The sequence below is a fragment of the Halichondria panicea genome, chromosome 16, assembly GCF_963675165.1.
Source record: "Halichondria panicea chromosome 16, odHalPani1.1, whole genome shotgun sequence".
In the NCBI taxonomy this organism is placed as follows: Eukaryota; Metazoa; Porifera; class Demospongiae; order Suberitida; family Halichondriidae; genus Halichondria; species Halichondria panicea.
In genome coordinates, this window is record NC_087392.1 from 1,945,009 (window position 1) to 1,962,496 (window position 17,488).

Genomic DNA, 17,488 nt, shown 5'->3' on the forward strand with positions numbered 1-17,488 from the left:
TTATGGTTTTTACTATACTGTTACTAGTACTAAAAAGTAACGTCACCTTGTTTATAGCCAACTAATTAAGTAGCTCAAAGCAAGTACAGTGATAAGCACAAAGATTTTCACTGCCATGACATGATGTCCTCTTGATAAGCCTGTTGATCAGATCGATGTTCCTAATTAAGACGTCCAACTGGATTCCTTATATAGCTGGCGTATGGCCCCCGTAATACACCCACGCATGTACCTCATGCATGTGGTAAATATCATTCCTCAGGTGCGTAGGAAACTGCATTTTTTCTAAGAGGAAACAAAAACGATTTATACATAAAGCCATGGAAGGAAATCACTGTCTCTGTATTAGGGTAATGGGACCAGGTATGGAGGAAATGAGATCGAGGATACGATACTAATAGTACGTATTATACCATTACTCACATATAATTATAATAACATCATGTATACGTCATACACTCCAGAACACACATTACAGGAATTGGTAAAAAAAAAAAAAGTATCCTAAAAACAGTAAAACTTATTGTTAATCATGGGGAAGGTCCATAAAACGCCATCTTAATCATGTCCCTTCTCTGTAACCTCGAGCCCTGTAATGGTGGGACAAAAAAACATGACACTAAGCATTATTATCATCGTGAAGCTAACTCCCACCTTTCTAGTAATCCCGTGATCTTCTTGGGAGAATGCATACCCATCTGTGTGGAAACAAAGGAGCAAGCACATATCACACACATGTACACGCTAATTAAAACATAATTTCTAAGGTTCGTTCATTGGTTACACTTATAGGAACTGACCGAATAGTTGCATGGCCCTAACAGTCCCCACACAATACACCAGTTGCGCATGGTAAGTATACTTTTACTCCCACTTATAACAAACTTATTGAGGCCATGCATATAATAGACAACACTTAATTTCCCTAGTACATTGAGACACACAAGCACTTGTAGCCAGCCATGACTCACGGGAGGGAAGAATGTATTCGATGGATTTGGTCCTCCCTCCCTCCAGGCCATCACCATATTCAGGGGTGCTCCTGAACAAGGGTGCGTGTATGTACAGTGAGTGCATGGATGACTTAATTGTGAAATATTGAAGCTGCCTCAGGGCATACAGGCCAACTGTACTACACGTAGTTTTACCTGGGAGAGTAGGAGACTGAGACATGACTGAACTTCTGGTAGGCTCCCTATATGCACAGTAAGAGAGAGAAGTTAAATGGTGTACCGAGGTTGCTGTAGGAGCACTGACCTTTGAACTTATGTTGAGATCCTTTTCCTCTTGTCGCACCTTCTCCACGTGACTCCTGTTCACATTTTGTTTCCATCTGGGGGTGCCATAACAACTTAGTGCATGCATGTACTCTATCCTATGCTCGGCGAGTTTGATAGTTCTAAATGTACATACAAATACAAAAGGGGTTTTATAGTACAAAGTCAGAGGAGGTCCACAACCGTGCGCCTAAGATGAATTTTGTTGAATCAGCATTTCATAAAACTTGCCTTTATCACCTACACTGTAGCTATGGTTACTGTTAGCATAGCCATCCACTTACACAGTCCAAAGGAAGTCTGGTAACATGGCAACAACGGGGGCAAGGAGGGGTAGGAAGTAGAACATCGCCGAGCCGTACAGCTTAGCGTCCTGACCAACCATATCGCTGCCAATGTTGATTCGGGGCCAAAAGTGAGGGTAGATGGCCAAGAAGAGATACCATATTAGGATACTCCCCCACACTGCCACGTGGTGAAGCTGGAGGGGGTAGGAATTGCATCATCATAAAAACAATAAGCTAATCGCCTACTCTTATACTCCAGACACACCCAAACACCCACACCCACCCACCCACCCACACACACACACACACACACACACACACACACACACACACACACACACACACACACACACACACACACACACACACACACACACACACACACACACACACACACACACACACACACACACACACACACACACACACACACACACACACACACACACACACACACAAACACAAGAGGCTCACGTACCCAGGTCCAGTAGCGTGACTCCAGAGCAAGCTTGAGGTTGACTGTAATGACCACACACTGTGTGGGGGTATGAATCAGTGTGTATCAGTGTGGGGGGGAAGGGTGTCGACTCACTGTGTATATGGTGTTGCCCACGTACCAGATACCAACCACTTCACCATTTGAGAGAAGAGCCTCTGCAAATACAGACATATACACATAATGAGTGTTTCGTGGTCTATCTTTAATGGATACACATGAGCTCCCGCTAGTACAGCACCACAAAAATGGTCTAAATTACAGTGAAACCTTTATTGGTCACCCTTGGGCAGAAAGACGGCTGCTATTAGCAGCTAGCAAAGGTACAAACACATGCTATGGAGAGTTAGCTACATGTAGGACAATAGCCTGGCTGTACTATAGAGGGTGACCATAATGGACAGGGGGTACCTATCACAGAACCTTGGTGGTGGGGGGGGGGGAGGATACATGCAGGTCTCTCTGAGTGACCTACCTTGTAGGAGCATGAAGTAGACAAAGAAGAAGAGGAAGAGAGAGTGAAAGATGGCTAGTCCCACCCACTTCCAGAACACCTGCACACACACACACACACACAGTAGTTAGCCAGTACACATGTATTAATTGTGTAGAGACACAAAGCATTGAAAGATCGGATCTCCTACACACAGAAATATGGGCTTTAGGAAATAATTATAAGAGATCAACTATATAATTATAAGTGTATGTATGCCTGACCTTTGTATTGAAGTACTTTCCCTCCTGTGAGGCGATGTAGAGAGAAGGCACTTCCATTCTCGCCCTAGCCGTCGTGTCTTGCTCGTACAGACCAAACGTAAGAGTGGGCAGAAATGTGAACAGCTGCAGAATGCAGGGTGACGTGCAATCACAACAATTCTTCTAGCACGCAGACATTTGTATACGTACCACGTTAAAGAGAGCAATAGTCCATCTCTCGAAAATAGGCTGCCCAGAGAATCCATTGAAGAAAGCAAACCAGAACTAAATATGGGGGGTAACTTGTGGTTACCATGCAGTCATAGCATAACGATACCTCTATGATGTAGAGACAGATGTTCTTGTAAAAGGAGTAGAGGATGACTTTGGCCAGTCGGTTGTAGTTCCACACACCGTGCACTAGGAGAAGCTTGAGCAGGAAACGAAACTGTGAGTGGAAGAAGGCAAAAGTAAGAGATTCCATTACACCGAACAAAAGTTATGATACGCAAAGGATCCAACCAAAAGGCCAGGAAAAAACAAAATTCAAAGTCTTGGCCAAAATATATGAAATACACCTTGAAATTGAATGTTCTTACCCACCTGTGCAATGGCATAGTCTGAGGCGAGTGTGGCCTGTAGCCCCTCCCTCCCACTGATGCCCACACCCACATGGGCAGCCTGGATCATGCTCACATCGTTAGCACCATCTCCTATGGCCAGAGTGATGGAGTCTTTAACCTTGGACCTCACCAGACGAACCACATCTGCTTTCTGAAGAGGAGACACCCTGAGAGAGAGAGAGAGAAACAGAACATTGAGATGAAATGATTAAACAACTAGTATTAAATCTCCTGCACACTACTAAAACAATAGCATAATAGTTTTTATGATCTACGTATCACTTTGACTTGTTTTTGTAATCGGGTAAATTTGGCAAAAATGAATAGGACGAACCTACAGCAGATGACCGACTTGCACTTGAGAGCCACCCTCAGGAACAGATCTTTGGCACTCGGGTCAAGGGCAAACATGAGGGACTTGCCGTCAATTACCAGAGCATTCTCCTTCCCAGAGCTGGACTCCGCCTCCCTAAGGAGGTGGTCCTTCACTTCCTGTGTGAGCAAACGATTGAGTTGCAAGTATTTAGAAACACACAATGGACCTAGACACCAATACTTACTTGTAAGCAGTACACAGAAAATATTAGGAAATAATTCAGTAGTTTTTTACCTTAAGAGATTTGTAGTTGATAATGATGATGTTCATTTTAGAGGTGAGCTGTCTTGAGGAAACCCCAATGTTAATGGCCGTCTCCTGTTTGTCGCCAGTGAGCACCCACACTTTGATGCCAGCACTCCGCAGGGTGGCTATGCTCTCGGGGACCCCCTACATTGGTTTAGTTATGTACGCAGCACAGGGGGTCACTTTGATCTCACCTCCTGTAGCTTGTCCTCCACTGCAGTGGCCCCCAGCAGACACAGGTTCTATAACAACAATTGGTCAATCATTGTATAGGAGCTGGGTTAATTTTAGATGCTTATAATAGACAGAATGCAGGACATAATCTAATACTCTACAAGACCACTTTCTAGTAGAAGTTTTGGTAGTGTACATATCCTTACCTTCTCGATGGTCTCGGCACATTCATCCAACTTCTTCTCCCTGTTCTCCAGGGCAGTGCTGGCCACATGGTACTCTCTGTTCCATGCCTACAATACAATATAATTTATAACATTATTGTCTTCAAATTAATGATGTGATCAACGTGGGTGCTGATGCCTCGGTGGAGATGCCAAAGTTACATAACATAATAATAGCTTTTATACAAACATTATATCACAATGAACATTAATATTACTGCATGCAAAAACACAAAGAATGATCGACCATGATTGTTGTTAAAAACGATCGATGCCAAAAGTTCAAGTCTAAAATTACTGGCTGCATCAGCAGAGCCTTGCAGCTCTCTTCTTATTCTTGCAGCTACCAATAGCTAGCGTTCTAGTGCAGAGCTAACTACTAAGTAGAGTAGCAACACTCGGTAAACAAATTTGGCTACGTGCTCTTCTGAAAAACTGCAATGGCATTCCAAGTAGGCATAACTCGAGAACGAAGCATTATTTTACAAATCCACGAATTAAAATATGACTAGAAGCCTATAAAAACTCTTACTTGAACGTTATTGATCCTTGAGCAGCTGTAGCAATCTACACAGACACACACACAAACACACTACCGTATACCGACATACAAACACACTACCGTATACCTCGCTTGCGCATGTGCACCGAGGCATAATCACTAAGGATTGCAAATATCTAACTAGGTGGCTCCATAATTTGAGCTGGCTAACCTCGTAAGCCTCCTTGTCGATGACTGCCTGAGCAATGCATAGTGTTCGTAGACCGTCCTCTGCAAACAGGTTGAGGTGGTTCTCTGTGGTGCTCTTGATGGTGTCCCTGGGGGCCAGTCGAGAGTACACCACACTGTCCTGGGAGGGACAAAAATAGTTATTAGCTGACATACTATTGGGTTTTATAATTATGTTCTAGGTGAGTCAAGCAATTCTTTCTAAGTTTTCAGAGAATTAGAATGATACTAAAGTCACAGCTGCTGAAATTCTGGCATTTTGCAGACTCAGCAAGCAATAATGCTAGTGCAAAATCTATGGCAAGGGTTTAAACCGAAGACAGTACTATTCTTTAATTAAACGGGGGGTGAACATAATTAAACTTTAGTACCGTTGATCCAATGTCAAGATTTTCTACCTTTTCAATTCATCATATAAAACTGTATGTTGCTATGGCGACTTACAGCTCCCTTGCAGAGCAGCTTGATGGTTCCATCAGGACAACGCACTATCACTGACATACGCTTTCGGTCACTGGGTGAGGAAAAAGTATATACATGTACACAAGTTACGTAACCCTAACTGACAACTAACCTGTTGAATTCAAGAAGATTTAGTACTTCGTACTTTTCATTTGTTCCAAACTAAAGTATGGAGAGATACAGTTTAAAAGGTGGTTGTCATTATCCACCCCCCACAGTGCTTACACTCCCACCACACACACGCCCACACCCACCACACACTCACCACATCGATAATGACAGAGGAAGGTGTCCGTTCTCGGAACTGTACCCCCAGTTTAATGGCTGCCATCACCAGAGCCTCTTCGTCGGGTGAGGATGCTCTCAGTTTGATCTCTCCATTCTCAGCCTCTGGGATGACAGTGTGACACAGAGCCAATACCTTGAGGAACTCGAGCACAGTCGAGTCACTTGCCTTGGGGGAGGGGGGGGGGGTTAGGGGTAGGGGTAGGGGGAAAACATAAATGCCAGTTCTGAGTTATTAAGGAGGGAAACGAATCCATTTGGTCGTGCAGTCATAGAATTCATTTGGGGGAAAGGCTAAAAGAAAATGAAGCTTTTTAAATTGTGAGGAAATATTGCAAGCAGCTGGAGCTATGCACACACGCTGTTACTTACAGCTGACAGTCCTTGCAGAGCATCAACAAGTCTCTGTGATGAACCATCAGTCGTGTCCATGCTGGAGGTGTTTAGAATATTACAACACAGCTCACATGCAATCGTTGATCTGTTCTACCTGTACATCTCCCCGGCTACACTACACTTCTTGAACTCCATGATGTTCTCAGTGAGAGTGCCCGTCTTATCAGAAAACACATACTTCACCTGGAATGGTGGAACTCAAATCACTGAAATATGCTTAATTAACAAACTATCTAAGGAAGCTGACCTACATGTAGCTCTCATTTCATTTAATCAGCATGTAATACTATGAGTCCAAGCAAGACAGTGGCAATATACATGTGCAAGTATGTGAGTATCCGACAGAGATCATGCACGAGAGTTACAATTAACAGAAAGTGTAACAGACTGACCTGACCCAGTTCTTCATTGAGGTTTGAGTTCCTGACCAGAGCCGGAGTGTCGTTGCTGACATTGTACATGTCCAAGTCCTAGAGGGAGGGAGGATGTACGAATAAATATGAGATTTCAAATGCCATAAAACAGCTACAATACTGTTGCTGCAGGCTTACCCAGTTTATGTAGAAGGACTGTACGAACTTGAGTACCTGTGAGATGATGGGGTGTTTTAAGGGGGTGTGGTAAAGGGGTGTGGCCTACTTACCTCCAATGTGACAATGAGACTGATTGGTATGAGGTTGTTGTAGAGGATGACAAATGTGAGGATGGACAGGAAGAACTGACCAGCAGCGTCTGTGGGGGGTATCAGGGGGGGGGGGGGTAGCAATAAAATGATGTACAATATACATGTAATGTGAAATTGAGAATTCAACACTGAAAGCTAACAAGTGAAACCATACAACCAAAGCAATCGTTTGTTGTGACACGCCAAAGTACATTGTATGACACAGGAAATGGAAGGGAAACACTCCACCATGCACGAAGAGAACACTCACCTACGAGGGAGATGTCCAGATACCAGTGGTCCTGTACACCCACATGGATACTGTTCCAGATTGCCATGCCAATACTGCTCAGTATTGATAGGGACACCAAGATGCACACCAAGAAGATGACCTGAGAACAACAATCAACAGATGCTCACTAACTCGATACCTCACAAATGTATACATGTACATTCACATTCACGTACTACTGACATAGCCCCCCCCCTCCATACACACGCACCTGTCTGTTAGTGACCTGGTCCATTCGTGACCTCTTGAGGGGGGCAGAGGTAGCGTTTTGGAGTAGCTTAGATTCGTGGCCGGTGTATATGACCAGTCCAGCCACCCAGTCTGTGTTCCTCAACTGAGAGCCTCTTAGCAACACCTGGTCAGCTTGGATGGGCTCCAGTTGCCTGAGGACAGGGGGGGGGGGGGGGATTTCTGTATCTTAAAACATTGGCCACAAACTGTTGACAGTTTCTGCTTACATACAACAGGTCTAATTGTGGTAGAGACAAGTTGGAGTTAGCAAACATCTAGTAGTCTTTTCAAATCAAACAAGCACAATAACATACTCTGATAGATTGATGTTTCCAGTGAACTCATACAGTCTGTTGTTGGGCCCTTCACATTCTACAAGTCCCTGTGAGCACAATACCTCATTGTCTATCTCCACACAACACCCACACACACACACATACACACACCACCACACTCACACACACACACACACACACACACACACACACACATACACACACCACCACACTCACACACACACACACACACACACACACACACACACACACACACACACACACACACACACACACACACACACACACACACACACACACACACACACACACACACACACACACACACACACACACACACACACACACACACACACACACACACACACACACACACACACACACACACACACACACACACACACACACACACACACACACACACACACACACACACACACACACACACACACACACACACACACACACACCACACTCACACACACACACACACACACACACACACACACACACACACACACACACACACACACACCACACTCACACACACACACACACACACACACACACCACACTCACACACACCTCTACGACAGCCAGATCTCTCTCTGTCTTCCTCCCAACAGTGGCTGTGTGGGCCTGACGTATCTTGAGATTGGTCTCACCATCAAGGTTGGACGTCTCCACGTAGCAGATGCCCTGAGGCTCACTATGGGATAGGAAGAGAGGAATAGAATCATTCACACAACAAAGAAATGCTAAGTAACAAGTAGTACAGTTGATGGAAGCTATAAGGTACTTACCACTTTCAGCCCCAGATATTCAGTCTCCATGTCATAATTATTGTTCTTACCTTGATGATAGCAGTACAAGGTCTGCTGGGAAGAACTGACCATTCTCCACCCTCACAATGTCACCCACCACCAGCTACAGTGCATGGGGTACATGGCTCTAGCTCCGTGAGGGAGGGGGAGGGGCTTACCTTCTTCCAATGTAAGGTCTCAAACATATCATTTCTTAAAACTGCAACAAAGTAATTCGTATAATAATTAAGAACAAAGCTTCTACGTTTATCATTGTTAGGAATGAACTTACCACCAGTTTTGCTGTTGTTGACTTTATTATCGGCCCTCCACCGTCTCTGTATGAAACAAGAATACACAACTGGAAAGTGAAAGAAAACCATACAACAGGTGGCTATGATAGCATAGGAAAAACTGTTAGCTAATGGTTTGGAAAGCCTGTTTTGTGTTTTGAGTACACCTCAAAACAAACAAAATGCCACTGAAACTATACAACCCAACAACAATAACCTTTAAACTACCTGACCCACAAAAAATACAGGCTGGAAGACTCACAAACAGTGCAATAGTAAGCATGACAAATTGTAAGTTAGCAGACTTTAAGCTCTACAGTAACAGGCTAGGCTCAAAAACAAGAGTAGAGAATAGTGGGGGAGAATGGAGGGTAGTAGGGGAGAATGGAGGATAGTAGGGGATAATGGAGGGTAGTGGGGGAGAATGGAGGATAGTGGGGGAGAATGGAGGGTAGTGGGGGAGAATGGAGGGTAGTGGGGGAGAATGGAGGATAGTGGGGGAGAATGGAGGATAGTGGGGGAGAATGGAGGATAGTGGGGGAGAATGGAGGATAGTAGGGGAGAATGGGGGGTAGTAGGGGAGAAAGGGACTCGGCAGCACTCACCATGTCTTCAATGATCTCCTTGACAGCTATGACGAGGAGTACCATAGTGAGAGGAACGATGGTGGTGTAGCGACCAGTCGGAGAAATGCCAGGAATTTGCTGAGGAGGTTACACAACTAAAGCCATTGTAAGCTTCCTGTACTACCTAACCTTATATGCATTACTATAAGGGTAATAATAATAGCTCCACTTCCTGTACTGCATTACCAAATTAATTTAACAGTGATGATAATTATGATAAGTATACTACACTTTTTTGTACATGTAACACTTTCACTTTTAGAATCACACTAACCACTAACTAACCTGTAACAGGGCAATCACCAGGAAGAACAAGTTGGCATATCTCCCGAACTGATCAAAGAGAAACTTCGGAATGAAAGTCAAGATGTTGTACTTTGTGGTGCTGATTTGGTTGGAGCAGTACTTGACCCCAGACTTGTTTTTCTCGCGATCGTTGAAGTAAATGGTTCTCTGTCGGGCTGGTGGTTTGTTTCTCTTCCACGGCCATTGGAACTTGCCCTGTCCTTGCAGCTGATTCCGCCAGTAGTTGAGATAGTCCTTCCAGTTTCTTATTCCACCGTGCCTCTGAGGACTGCTTGGTCCTTGCGTGCCATACTTCTTACTACCAGCAGAAGTTAACGGTGCTGCTGCAGTGATGGTAGAGTGCAGTTGGTGAGTGATACACTGTAAACTGTGCTTGTGCATAATATTACTAAACTAGATATTTAATAACTCACTCTCAGATGCAGTAGAGGATTCATCAGTATATTGTGGAGTGTTTATGAATCCAGATTCCACTGGGTGTCCCAGTTCAATCAGGGGTGAGGTGTCCTTCTCAGTTGCCATCAGATTTTATCCACCACCAGCACTAAAATCAATTGTCTTCTAATACATGTTCTGAGCAGCTAGCTAGCTAGCTTGAATCATAGATTGAAGAGTTGCTTGAATAAGAACACACCGGCACCTCTCAACCGGATAAACTCCACCCCCCATGCAGCCATCCAGGAATGAGCCCCTCCCCCTTACGTCTTCGATGGTCTATTTATAGCCACTGGCGCATGCAGGAATGAGCCCCTCCCCCTACTGGTCTATTTATAGCCGCCACCGGTAGCTGAGCTCACCATGTTGGTGCAAGATATAAAAACAGGCACTGGATTCATTAACACATTGACAACTCAACGAATTATGATCTACTATGCTGCATCATCACCTCAACCAAAAGAACAGTGAACAAGATGACCTCCATTCCTTGGAATTTCTCCTGGTTCATAGATGGAAAACTGGCAGGGATGGCCTATCCAAGAGACAAGCATATTCCCTTCTTAGTGGCCTCTGGATTACAGACAATAATCAACCTCACCCCCTTCCCTGCGGATTATGAGGATATGGCTAATGCTCATGGCATCACAGTCCACAATATCATTATCGAAGATTTTTGTGCTCCGAGCTACGATCAAATTAAGGAATTTCTGGACATATGCAAAGCTGCAGAAACAGTAAGTAGCCATCTAACAGTAAATACACAGACTAATGTGAACACTACATGTATGTGTACTATGTATATCACAGTATCAGTTGTAAAAAGTATTCTATAATTATGATGTAGGTTAATTATTATCCCCCCCCCCCCAGCCTGTTGCAGTCCACTGTGGTAAGGGCATGGGACGCACAGGGACGATGCTCGCCTGTTATCTGGTAGCCGAGGAGGGCTACAAAACGCTGGATGCCATCAAAGAGACAAGACGACGAAGAGTGTACTCCATTGAAACTGAGAGTCAAGAAAGAGCCATTTTTAAGTTTGAGCACAAGTACAACAGTAAAGGAATAGACAATGTTCATTATTGTAAAGCTTAATATGAAGCTGAAATTATCAATTGACATTTCTAGACATTTCTAGTCATCGTCTCTTTTTCTTCTTGATTTTGTTTTAGGGACAATCATAGTCTTCCATGTTTCACAAGAAGCTCTGTCTGACTTGGTAATGCCACTGAAGTCCAGAGTTTGTAACTGGGGTACTCTTGACAGAACATAGAATCTGTAGCCTGAGTTGATTTCAATGGGGTTGCCATGAAGCGTCAGAGACTTGAGATTGTCGAGCTGAGACAGTTTATCGACTTGAGCTAGAGTCACAATGTTATTTCCATGGAGATAGATAGTGGTGAGATTTGGCAACTCGAGAAGACACTGCATGAAAAAAAGTATCAATCAGTGATCAAAATAAAGTTGGGTCGTCTGTGAAACTTTTAATGCAACAATGTTAGGGGATTAAATTACTTGTATGTGTTTACTTCAGTCCCCTCACATTGTTAGTGTAATACCTATAATGTGGTTACATTCATTGGAGAATTATGAATCACAAAAACTTGTTAGGTACTTAACCTGGAGCACCTGACAGGATCATGATATCGTATATTAGTACTCAGGTTTAGGAAATTGGATATTCACCGGTATCTATAATTATTATAAATTATTGTGATTTTATGTCTATAGGTATTTCCTGTCATTGTAATATCTTGACAAAATCGAAACTCAGACATTACATCATAAGTAAAGTAGTGCCAGTTTACAACTAACACCTAATAGAGTCTATTCAAGTTATGTCCTGCAGAGGTAGACTCTTTCCCAGGCCTTACTTTTTCTTGCTGTTGTCACTATTCATCCATAAATCATAATAGTGAGGCAGCAAAGAAAGAAATGGGCATACAGGAAAAAGTAAGGCCTGATTTGGGAAATCGCGTGATTCACAAGGATTTTTATGAACGTGGGCGATATGTAGCCCACAATCGTGACGTAAGGTATTCTCCCACGTATTTAGAGTTAATAAGACTGTACTGAGACAACCAACCACCAAGCTGTGCTGCAAGTCAGATCAGAGAACTAGCGTGGCCAGCTCTGGTGGCAGTAGCTACCTGCTGTATGATAATGATAACTAAGCTATTCTTGATCTATACTATACTATAGACTATAGCATGTAGAAAGACACATGATAGTCTGATAGAATCTGAACACACAATCTAGACTAGTAGTTAAGCCTAAGGTATAGCTAACTATAGTGCTTGCAAACTTCCAGTTCCAAGTCCATGCATGTCCATATTGCTGCAGGCAAAGTTTTATTAGTCATAGATCTCTGCGTGGGCAGTCCAACATCTCTAGCTCAGCATGCCCACGCTCATTTTCACCCTTCTACCACCCTTCTACCCTCACACGACTTCCCGATACAGGTTCTCCTTTTTCCTAACTCTACGTCTATTTATTTCTTTATTCCTCCAATTAATACCTTATTTTATCTCATTGAACGATTAATACAGTATTTGAACGATTGTGATAAAGAACAAAAAGAAAAAGGAGAGCCTATGTAGAGGCTACTGCAGAGGCATGAATAGTTCAAGACATCACAGTCATGTTTTATGTTTGCTATGACCGATTTACTAAAGACGACAAAGATGATCCTGTCAGCTACTGTACTCTAATGTTCATATTAGGTAACGTACCACAGTAGGGTACTCCTGGGGTTTGAAATAATGAACATTACACAGCTCAATAATTGTTTGATTTTGCTTTCACTGAGCGCCTGCGTTCAACAGTTACAATTTATATGTACAAAGAGTACAATGCATACAGTTTACACTAGATAGGATGAGAACATACACATTACCTTGTCAATTGTTTTTAGATCATTGAAGGAGAAATCAATCCAGCCGAGCTTTAACATTGGGTCCTGAAACAGCCTGGAGATGGACGGCATGAATCTATCCCAGCTGACCAGTAAGTTGTTGTTGACCTTTAGTGCAGTTGAGGGGAATTTCTCTACCTCTACTGAACCTCTAGAGCTTCCTGCACTTAGCTCGTCCTCCAAGTCAAACACTCCCTGCAACTGTTTACTTCTCAGTCGAGGCCTCTCTCGCAACAGATCTGCACAATCATACGTACTTGTCAACTGATATGATGGTGCTGGTGAGATATAGAGGGACCCAGTATCTTACCTGAAAATTCTTGAATAGCTTTGAATGAGAAATCCAGCGGGTGATGTACCAGCAACCTGTTGTCCACCAATGCCCTGGTAGCTCCTGGTCCTTTCTTTTTGCTGCTCATGACTTTGTTATTAAATTACTTGTTGCTGTAGCAACTGTTTTGTGGGTGTTGAATGCAGGCAAAGATCGTCGGTAGAACTAACTGTTTATACCATTCATTGCAGTTCCTCGAGTCGAGGCCGAGGCACGAGGTAGAATAAACTGTCAAATCAGCAAATTCAACTTTTATAATACCAGATAACTAGAAGAAGAGCTAAGATGGATGCAGTTGGAAACTTGATCGTGTACTCTTTGGCAATGATTGTCCTGCCTGTTGGAGGGTTCTTTGGCTCAAAGGCTGTCCTGTTTGAAAGTATGTATATTCATAGGTTTAATGATTATTACGACTTTCCACCATGTGACTATACTATTGTGATTGCCCTCTGTGTATATTAAATGGGTGCTATGGTGTAAACTGGTTTGGTAGGTGTATTTAATATTAATTTTGTCTCTGTCTCTGTAGCAGTGCTTGGATACAGTGATGGCTCAGTGGGAGGTGCAATAATTGCAGTGATTCTGATTCACCTCGTTATAGCCATGTTTGTGTACAAGGCATGGAGTGAGGGACAGAGCCCAACACCAATCAAACAGGACTAGTCTATCTCTGTGTGTGCAGATTATGTTAGGAGCTATAGCACCTCTTTACTTCGTTCTCCCTTTCATTGTAATTCACTTGTGGTTTTGTATATATTGAGCAAAGCAACAAAGGAATACACCGTGTTAATTAAGTTGGAGTGTCTAATAAAGCTCTGTACTGAGTCAGAGCTAACAATGCTGATGCATGTGTAAAGGGTTCAGACGACCAAAATGGCCATGCACTATGGTCATTGTAGCCATGGAAATCCATCGGTGTGTGTCTCCCAAAGTTTTTCTTTTTGAGCATATCCTGATACTCTAGCTGTGAGATGATCCCATGAATGCCCAGCATCACTTCAGGAGTGGCAGCATCTGGTGGGACGGAAGACCCATTCAAGAACTTGAGGTCTTTGGAAGGATAGAAAAATGGGAGATCCTGCAGTAAATAGACTGAAGTGAACAAACTGGGGAAAAAAAGAAGATTTTATTCCTTACATCAAGTGTTTTGACAGAGCCGGAAAAGATGACGTTGTATGGTTTGTATTCCCCACTTAATGTGTGCTTGAGAAGCCACTGTGAAGCATTCCTGATGACTCCAATGACTTGTGGGGGAGTAATTGGTAGCAGCTTCTGGTTCTCAGTCCAAGTATAGAACAGAGCATTCACTGCTACAGCTGTTGAGGAAATACGATCTTCAGCGTTTTTTTCAGGCTTATCTGTGTGGGGGGAAATGTGATAAGTTTGCATGGCTAAACTTGCCAATAAATACAATGCATGTACAGCTCAACCAACATTGTACGGCTATATAGGAAGCCAAAAGTAAGAGATCTAACAAAGGAATTAACGGTAAAAGAATGCACACAAAGAAGTAACGAACCATATAACATAATTATTAGCACTACGGGTACGGGTGGGTGGTGATGCTTAGACTGGCGGCGACAGCCCCTCGCATGCGTAGCGCGAGGGACTGGCAAACTGTCTATCAGTCACTCTTCTCAGCTGCAACGAGCATTGCGGCCTATCAGATTGCTCAACGTCATATTAGCCCTGTAATTGTAACCGCACTTACACTTCAGGGGATTCAGTGCATTCCTAGTAGCTGAATCTCATAGCAAAATTTAACCACATTATCTATAACGATATTCATGTTTAGTAGTGTCATACGATCTATTACACTTCCGCTGAGACGAGTGACTGATAGGCAGTTTGCCAGTCGCTCGCGCTACGCGCTCGGGCGGCTATCGCCGCCAGTCTAGGTGATGCTATGATAAAGCTATATCTACTACATGCATGTAGATATTGCTACATGATACACACATGGTTGATATACTGTAGTATCAAGATGAACATTTTTGCTGCATGCAGGCAAAATCACAGGAAAACTCAAGGGTGGGAAATGATGATCAGATCGGCCATGATTGTTGCTAAAAAGGATGCCAAAAGTCTAATTAATTGGCTGCAGAGCCTTGCAGCTCTCTTCTCAGCTACAGCTAGCGTTCTAGTGCAGAGCTAACTACTAAGTAGAGTAGCAACACTCATGGACAAGTTTTACTACGCACTCTTCTGAAAAGGCTGCAACCGTATTCTAAGTAAGCAAAACTAGGCATAACTCGAGAACCAAGCATTATTTGCAAATTCACGAATTAAAATCCAATGACTAGAAGCCTATAGAAACTCTTACTTGCACTCCTTGAGTAGCAACAGTCTACACACAAACACAAACACACTACCGTATACCTCGCTTGCGCATGCGCACCGATACATAATTTTTTACACAAAATAGAATTATTACTCACCTTGCATATTTTTGTCATTGTCTCCCAGGAAGTCGTCGAAATACATCAGCCCATCTTTATCAGTCACTGCTTTCTTGAGAATGTCTGTAGTAGCTGCTCCTCTCATAGCTACAGTCAGTGTGTCCATAGCTCTCTCCATGACTGCATAAGGGAGTCTACCATGCCGTTGTGAGTAGCTTCTCAACAGATTCACAGAGCGTGCAGTAAACCAGTAGAAATTGTACACTGATGGATAGTACGTCAATGCGAGGTCAGGACGATTTGAAAAGTTCCTTTCAATAAACCAGGCCATGAGGTTAGTTGTGTTTTCATAGATCATCTGTAACTCAGGATCGAACCAATTGCTTCCATTAGTGTAATTATTAGACCCTGATAGTACGGTTGAAGATATGCCGTACACCACATTAGTGCTGACTGTCAGGTCTATGTTATTGGCATTAAAAGGCATTGAGTAATCGTCAAAAGTGACTTTGTCCTCATCGATATTCTGTGCCCATGTTGAGGCAAAGAAGGCTGGTAGAGAGGCCTTTTGTATTTCGTAGAGGAAATCTCTTAGATAGAAAAATGTACGAGTGTCAATAAAGTTTTTAGTATCATCATTGCTAAATGGTGCATATGAGTATTTTTTTAGAGCGTTCATTGCTTCAACGTTGTTCTGGTTACTATCTTTCCACATTTTGTAAAGATCACCAGATTTGCTGTAATCAAATAGCATTGATCCAAATCCAAGATTAACAAACGTGTCATCAAAATCCGCAGGAATATGAAAAGCTGCTGCAGCATTGTCCCTAAATGAAAGCGAAAAACAATAAACAAAACTTTGAAAACGAATGCTAACTTAACTTACAACAAATCGAAGATCCTTTTAAACATTTCTTCCCAATATTTCTCTAGTCCCAGGTCAGTAAGTAGACTGTGGATATCTTTCAAAAAGTCATCCAAGCCATCAGCAAGTGGTGTTAGATTCTGGGGGTCACAGAAATAGCGTCCACTGCTGGCATTGTGTGTTTGGGGCCAGAATACAAGTATTCCATCCTTTGGTCGATTGCGATCGTGATAGGTTGCCACGGCTTCTATAGCTAGCTTCAGCTGGTCATGAGAAGGTTGTGGGCCCGAGGGGAATTGGGCAGCCTCTAGCAGAATGGTGCTCACCCACAGAGTCACGAATGCATTATTGTCAAATATGGCAACAAAATCTCGGACAGGTTTGGAGGCCGTATTACCGTTGAAGTTCAGTCGAATATTGCAAGGATAGACTCCAATTTGCTTCTTATATGGATCCAGCTCAGAATTCTTCACTATCTGCAGTGAAAATAGAAAGTTGTGAGGATTGCTAAACTATTTTGAAATAGATCTAGACCTGAGATTCAGCCACTTTCTGAGCCAGTTTGTTTATCACTGTGTCCAGATCTTGCTGCTGACTGCCATATCCATGGAGACAACAGAGCAGCAGAACAGTCAGTAAAAAGTTACTCCACAAACTCATATTGAACTGATATTCGTTACCTTGTAGCTGCCTTTTTATTGTCACATTCTTGTGGTTGTTGGTTGGAGTATAGTACTGGTTGACTGCATGGCTCTCACATT

The 17,488-nt window shown here is 43.0% G+C and overlaps 4 protein-coding genes and 1 long non-coding RNA gene across 6 annotated transcripts; 2 read left to right on the forward strand and 3 right to left on the reverse strand.

Moving 5' to 3' along the window:
• Positions 1-426: 426 nt before the first annotated feature.
• On the reverse strand, positions 427-10,445 carry LOC135349916 (probable phospholipid-transporting ATPase IA). 2 transcript variants are annotated; one of them, XM_064548576.1, is made up of 36 exons: positions 10,197-10,445; positions 9,763-10,103; positions 9,457-9,555; positions 8,851-8,896; positions 8,738-8,778; positions 8,609-8,682; positions 8,341-8,464; positions 7,774-7,841; positions 7,440-7,611; positions 7,208-7,328; positions 6,916-7,004; positions 6,824-6,859; positions 6,665-6,742; positions 6,367-6,455; positions 6,249-6,309; positions 5,857-6,045; positions 5,704-5,753; positions 5,574-5,643; positions 5,113-5,250; positions 4,382-4,468; positions 4,196-4,243; positions 3,990-4,145; positions 3,714-3,871; positions 3,360-3,546; positions 3,094-3,204; positions 2,967-3,041; positions 2,778-2,900; positions 2,536-2,614; positions 2,157-2,218; positions 2,043-2,099; positions 1,562-1,758; positions 1,258-1,333; positions 1,149-1,195; positions 972-1,042; positions 655-698; positions 427-590 (listed from the first exon to the last, which is right to left on the reverse strand). In XM_064548576.1, exons 1-36 carry the CDS (start codon positions 10,303-10,305, stop codon positions 531-533), a joined length of 3,633 nt encoding a protein of 1,210 aa, XP_064404646.1. In that variant the 5' UTR covers positions 10,306-10,445; the 3' UTR covers positions 427-530. The 2 variants fall into 2 exon arrangements, with proteins under 2 accessions (XP_064404646.1, XP_064404645.1); XM_064548575.1 differs by having other exon boundaries at positions 9,763-10,106.
• A 128-nt stretch (positions 10,446-10,573) lies between these two features.
• LOC135349999 (dual specificity protein phosphatase 23-like) lies at positions 10,574-11,441 on the forward strand. The gene is made up of 2 exons (XM_064548690.1): positions 10,574-10,955; positions 11,092-11,441. The coding sequence occupies exons 1-2, from the start codon at positions 10,695-10,697 to the stop codon at positions 11,311-11,313; spliced, it is 483 nt and encodes a 160-aa protein (XP_064404760.1). The 5' UTR covers positions 10,574-10,694; the 3' UTR covers positions 11,314-11,441.
• LOC135349980 (leucine-rich repeat-containing protein 51-like) lies at positions 11,229-13,596 on the reverse strand. The gene is made up of 3 exons (XM_064548667.1): positions 13,443-13,596; positions 13,115-13,371; positions 11,229-11,643 (listed from the first exon to the last, which is right to left on the reverse strand). The coding sequence occupies exons 1-3, from the start codon at positions 13,549-13,551 to the stop codon at positions 11,353-11,355; spliced, it is 657 nt and encodes a 218-aa protein (XP_064404737.1). The 5' UTR covers positions 13,552-13,596; the 3' UTR covers positions 11,229-11,352.
• On the forward strand, positions 13,588-14,257 carry LOC135350001 (uncharacterized). The gene is made up of 2 exons (XR_010399061.1): positions 13,588-13,842; positions 13,993-14,257. It is a non-coding gene; the product is annotated as an uncharacterized LOC135350001 (long non-coding RNA).
• Positions 14,203-17,473, reverse strand: LOC135349935 (uncharacterized). The gene is made up of 5 exons (XM_064548599.1): positions 17,262-17,473; positions 16,749-17,203; positions 15,902-16,689; positions 14,601-14,821; positions 14,203-14,541 (listed from the first exon to the last, which is right to left on the reverse strand). The coding sequence occupies exons 1-5, from the start codon at positions 17,385-17,387 to the stop codon at positions 14,254-14,256; spliced, it is 1,878 nt and encodes a 625-aa protein (XP_064404669.1). The 5' UTR covers positions 17,388-17,473; the 3' UTR covers positions 14,203-14,253.
• Between the last annotated feature and the right edge of the window lie 15 nt (positions 17,474-17,488).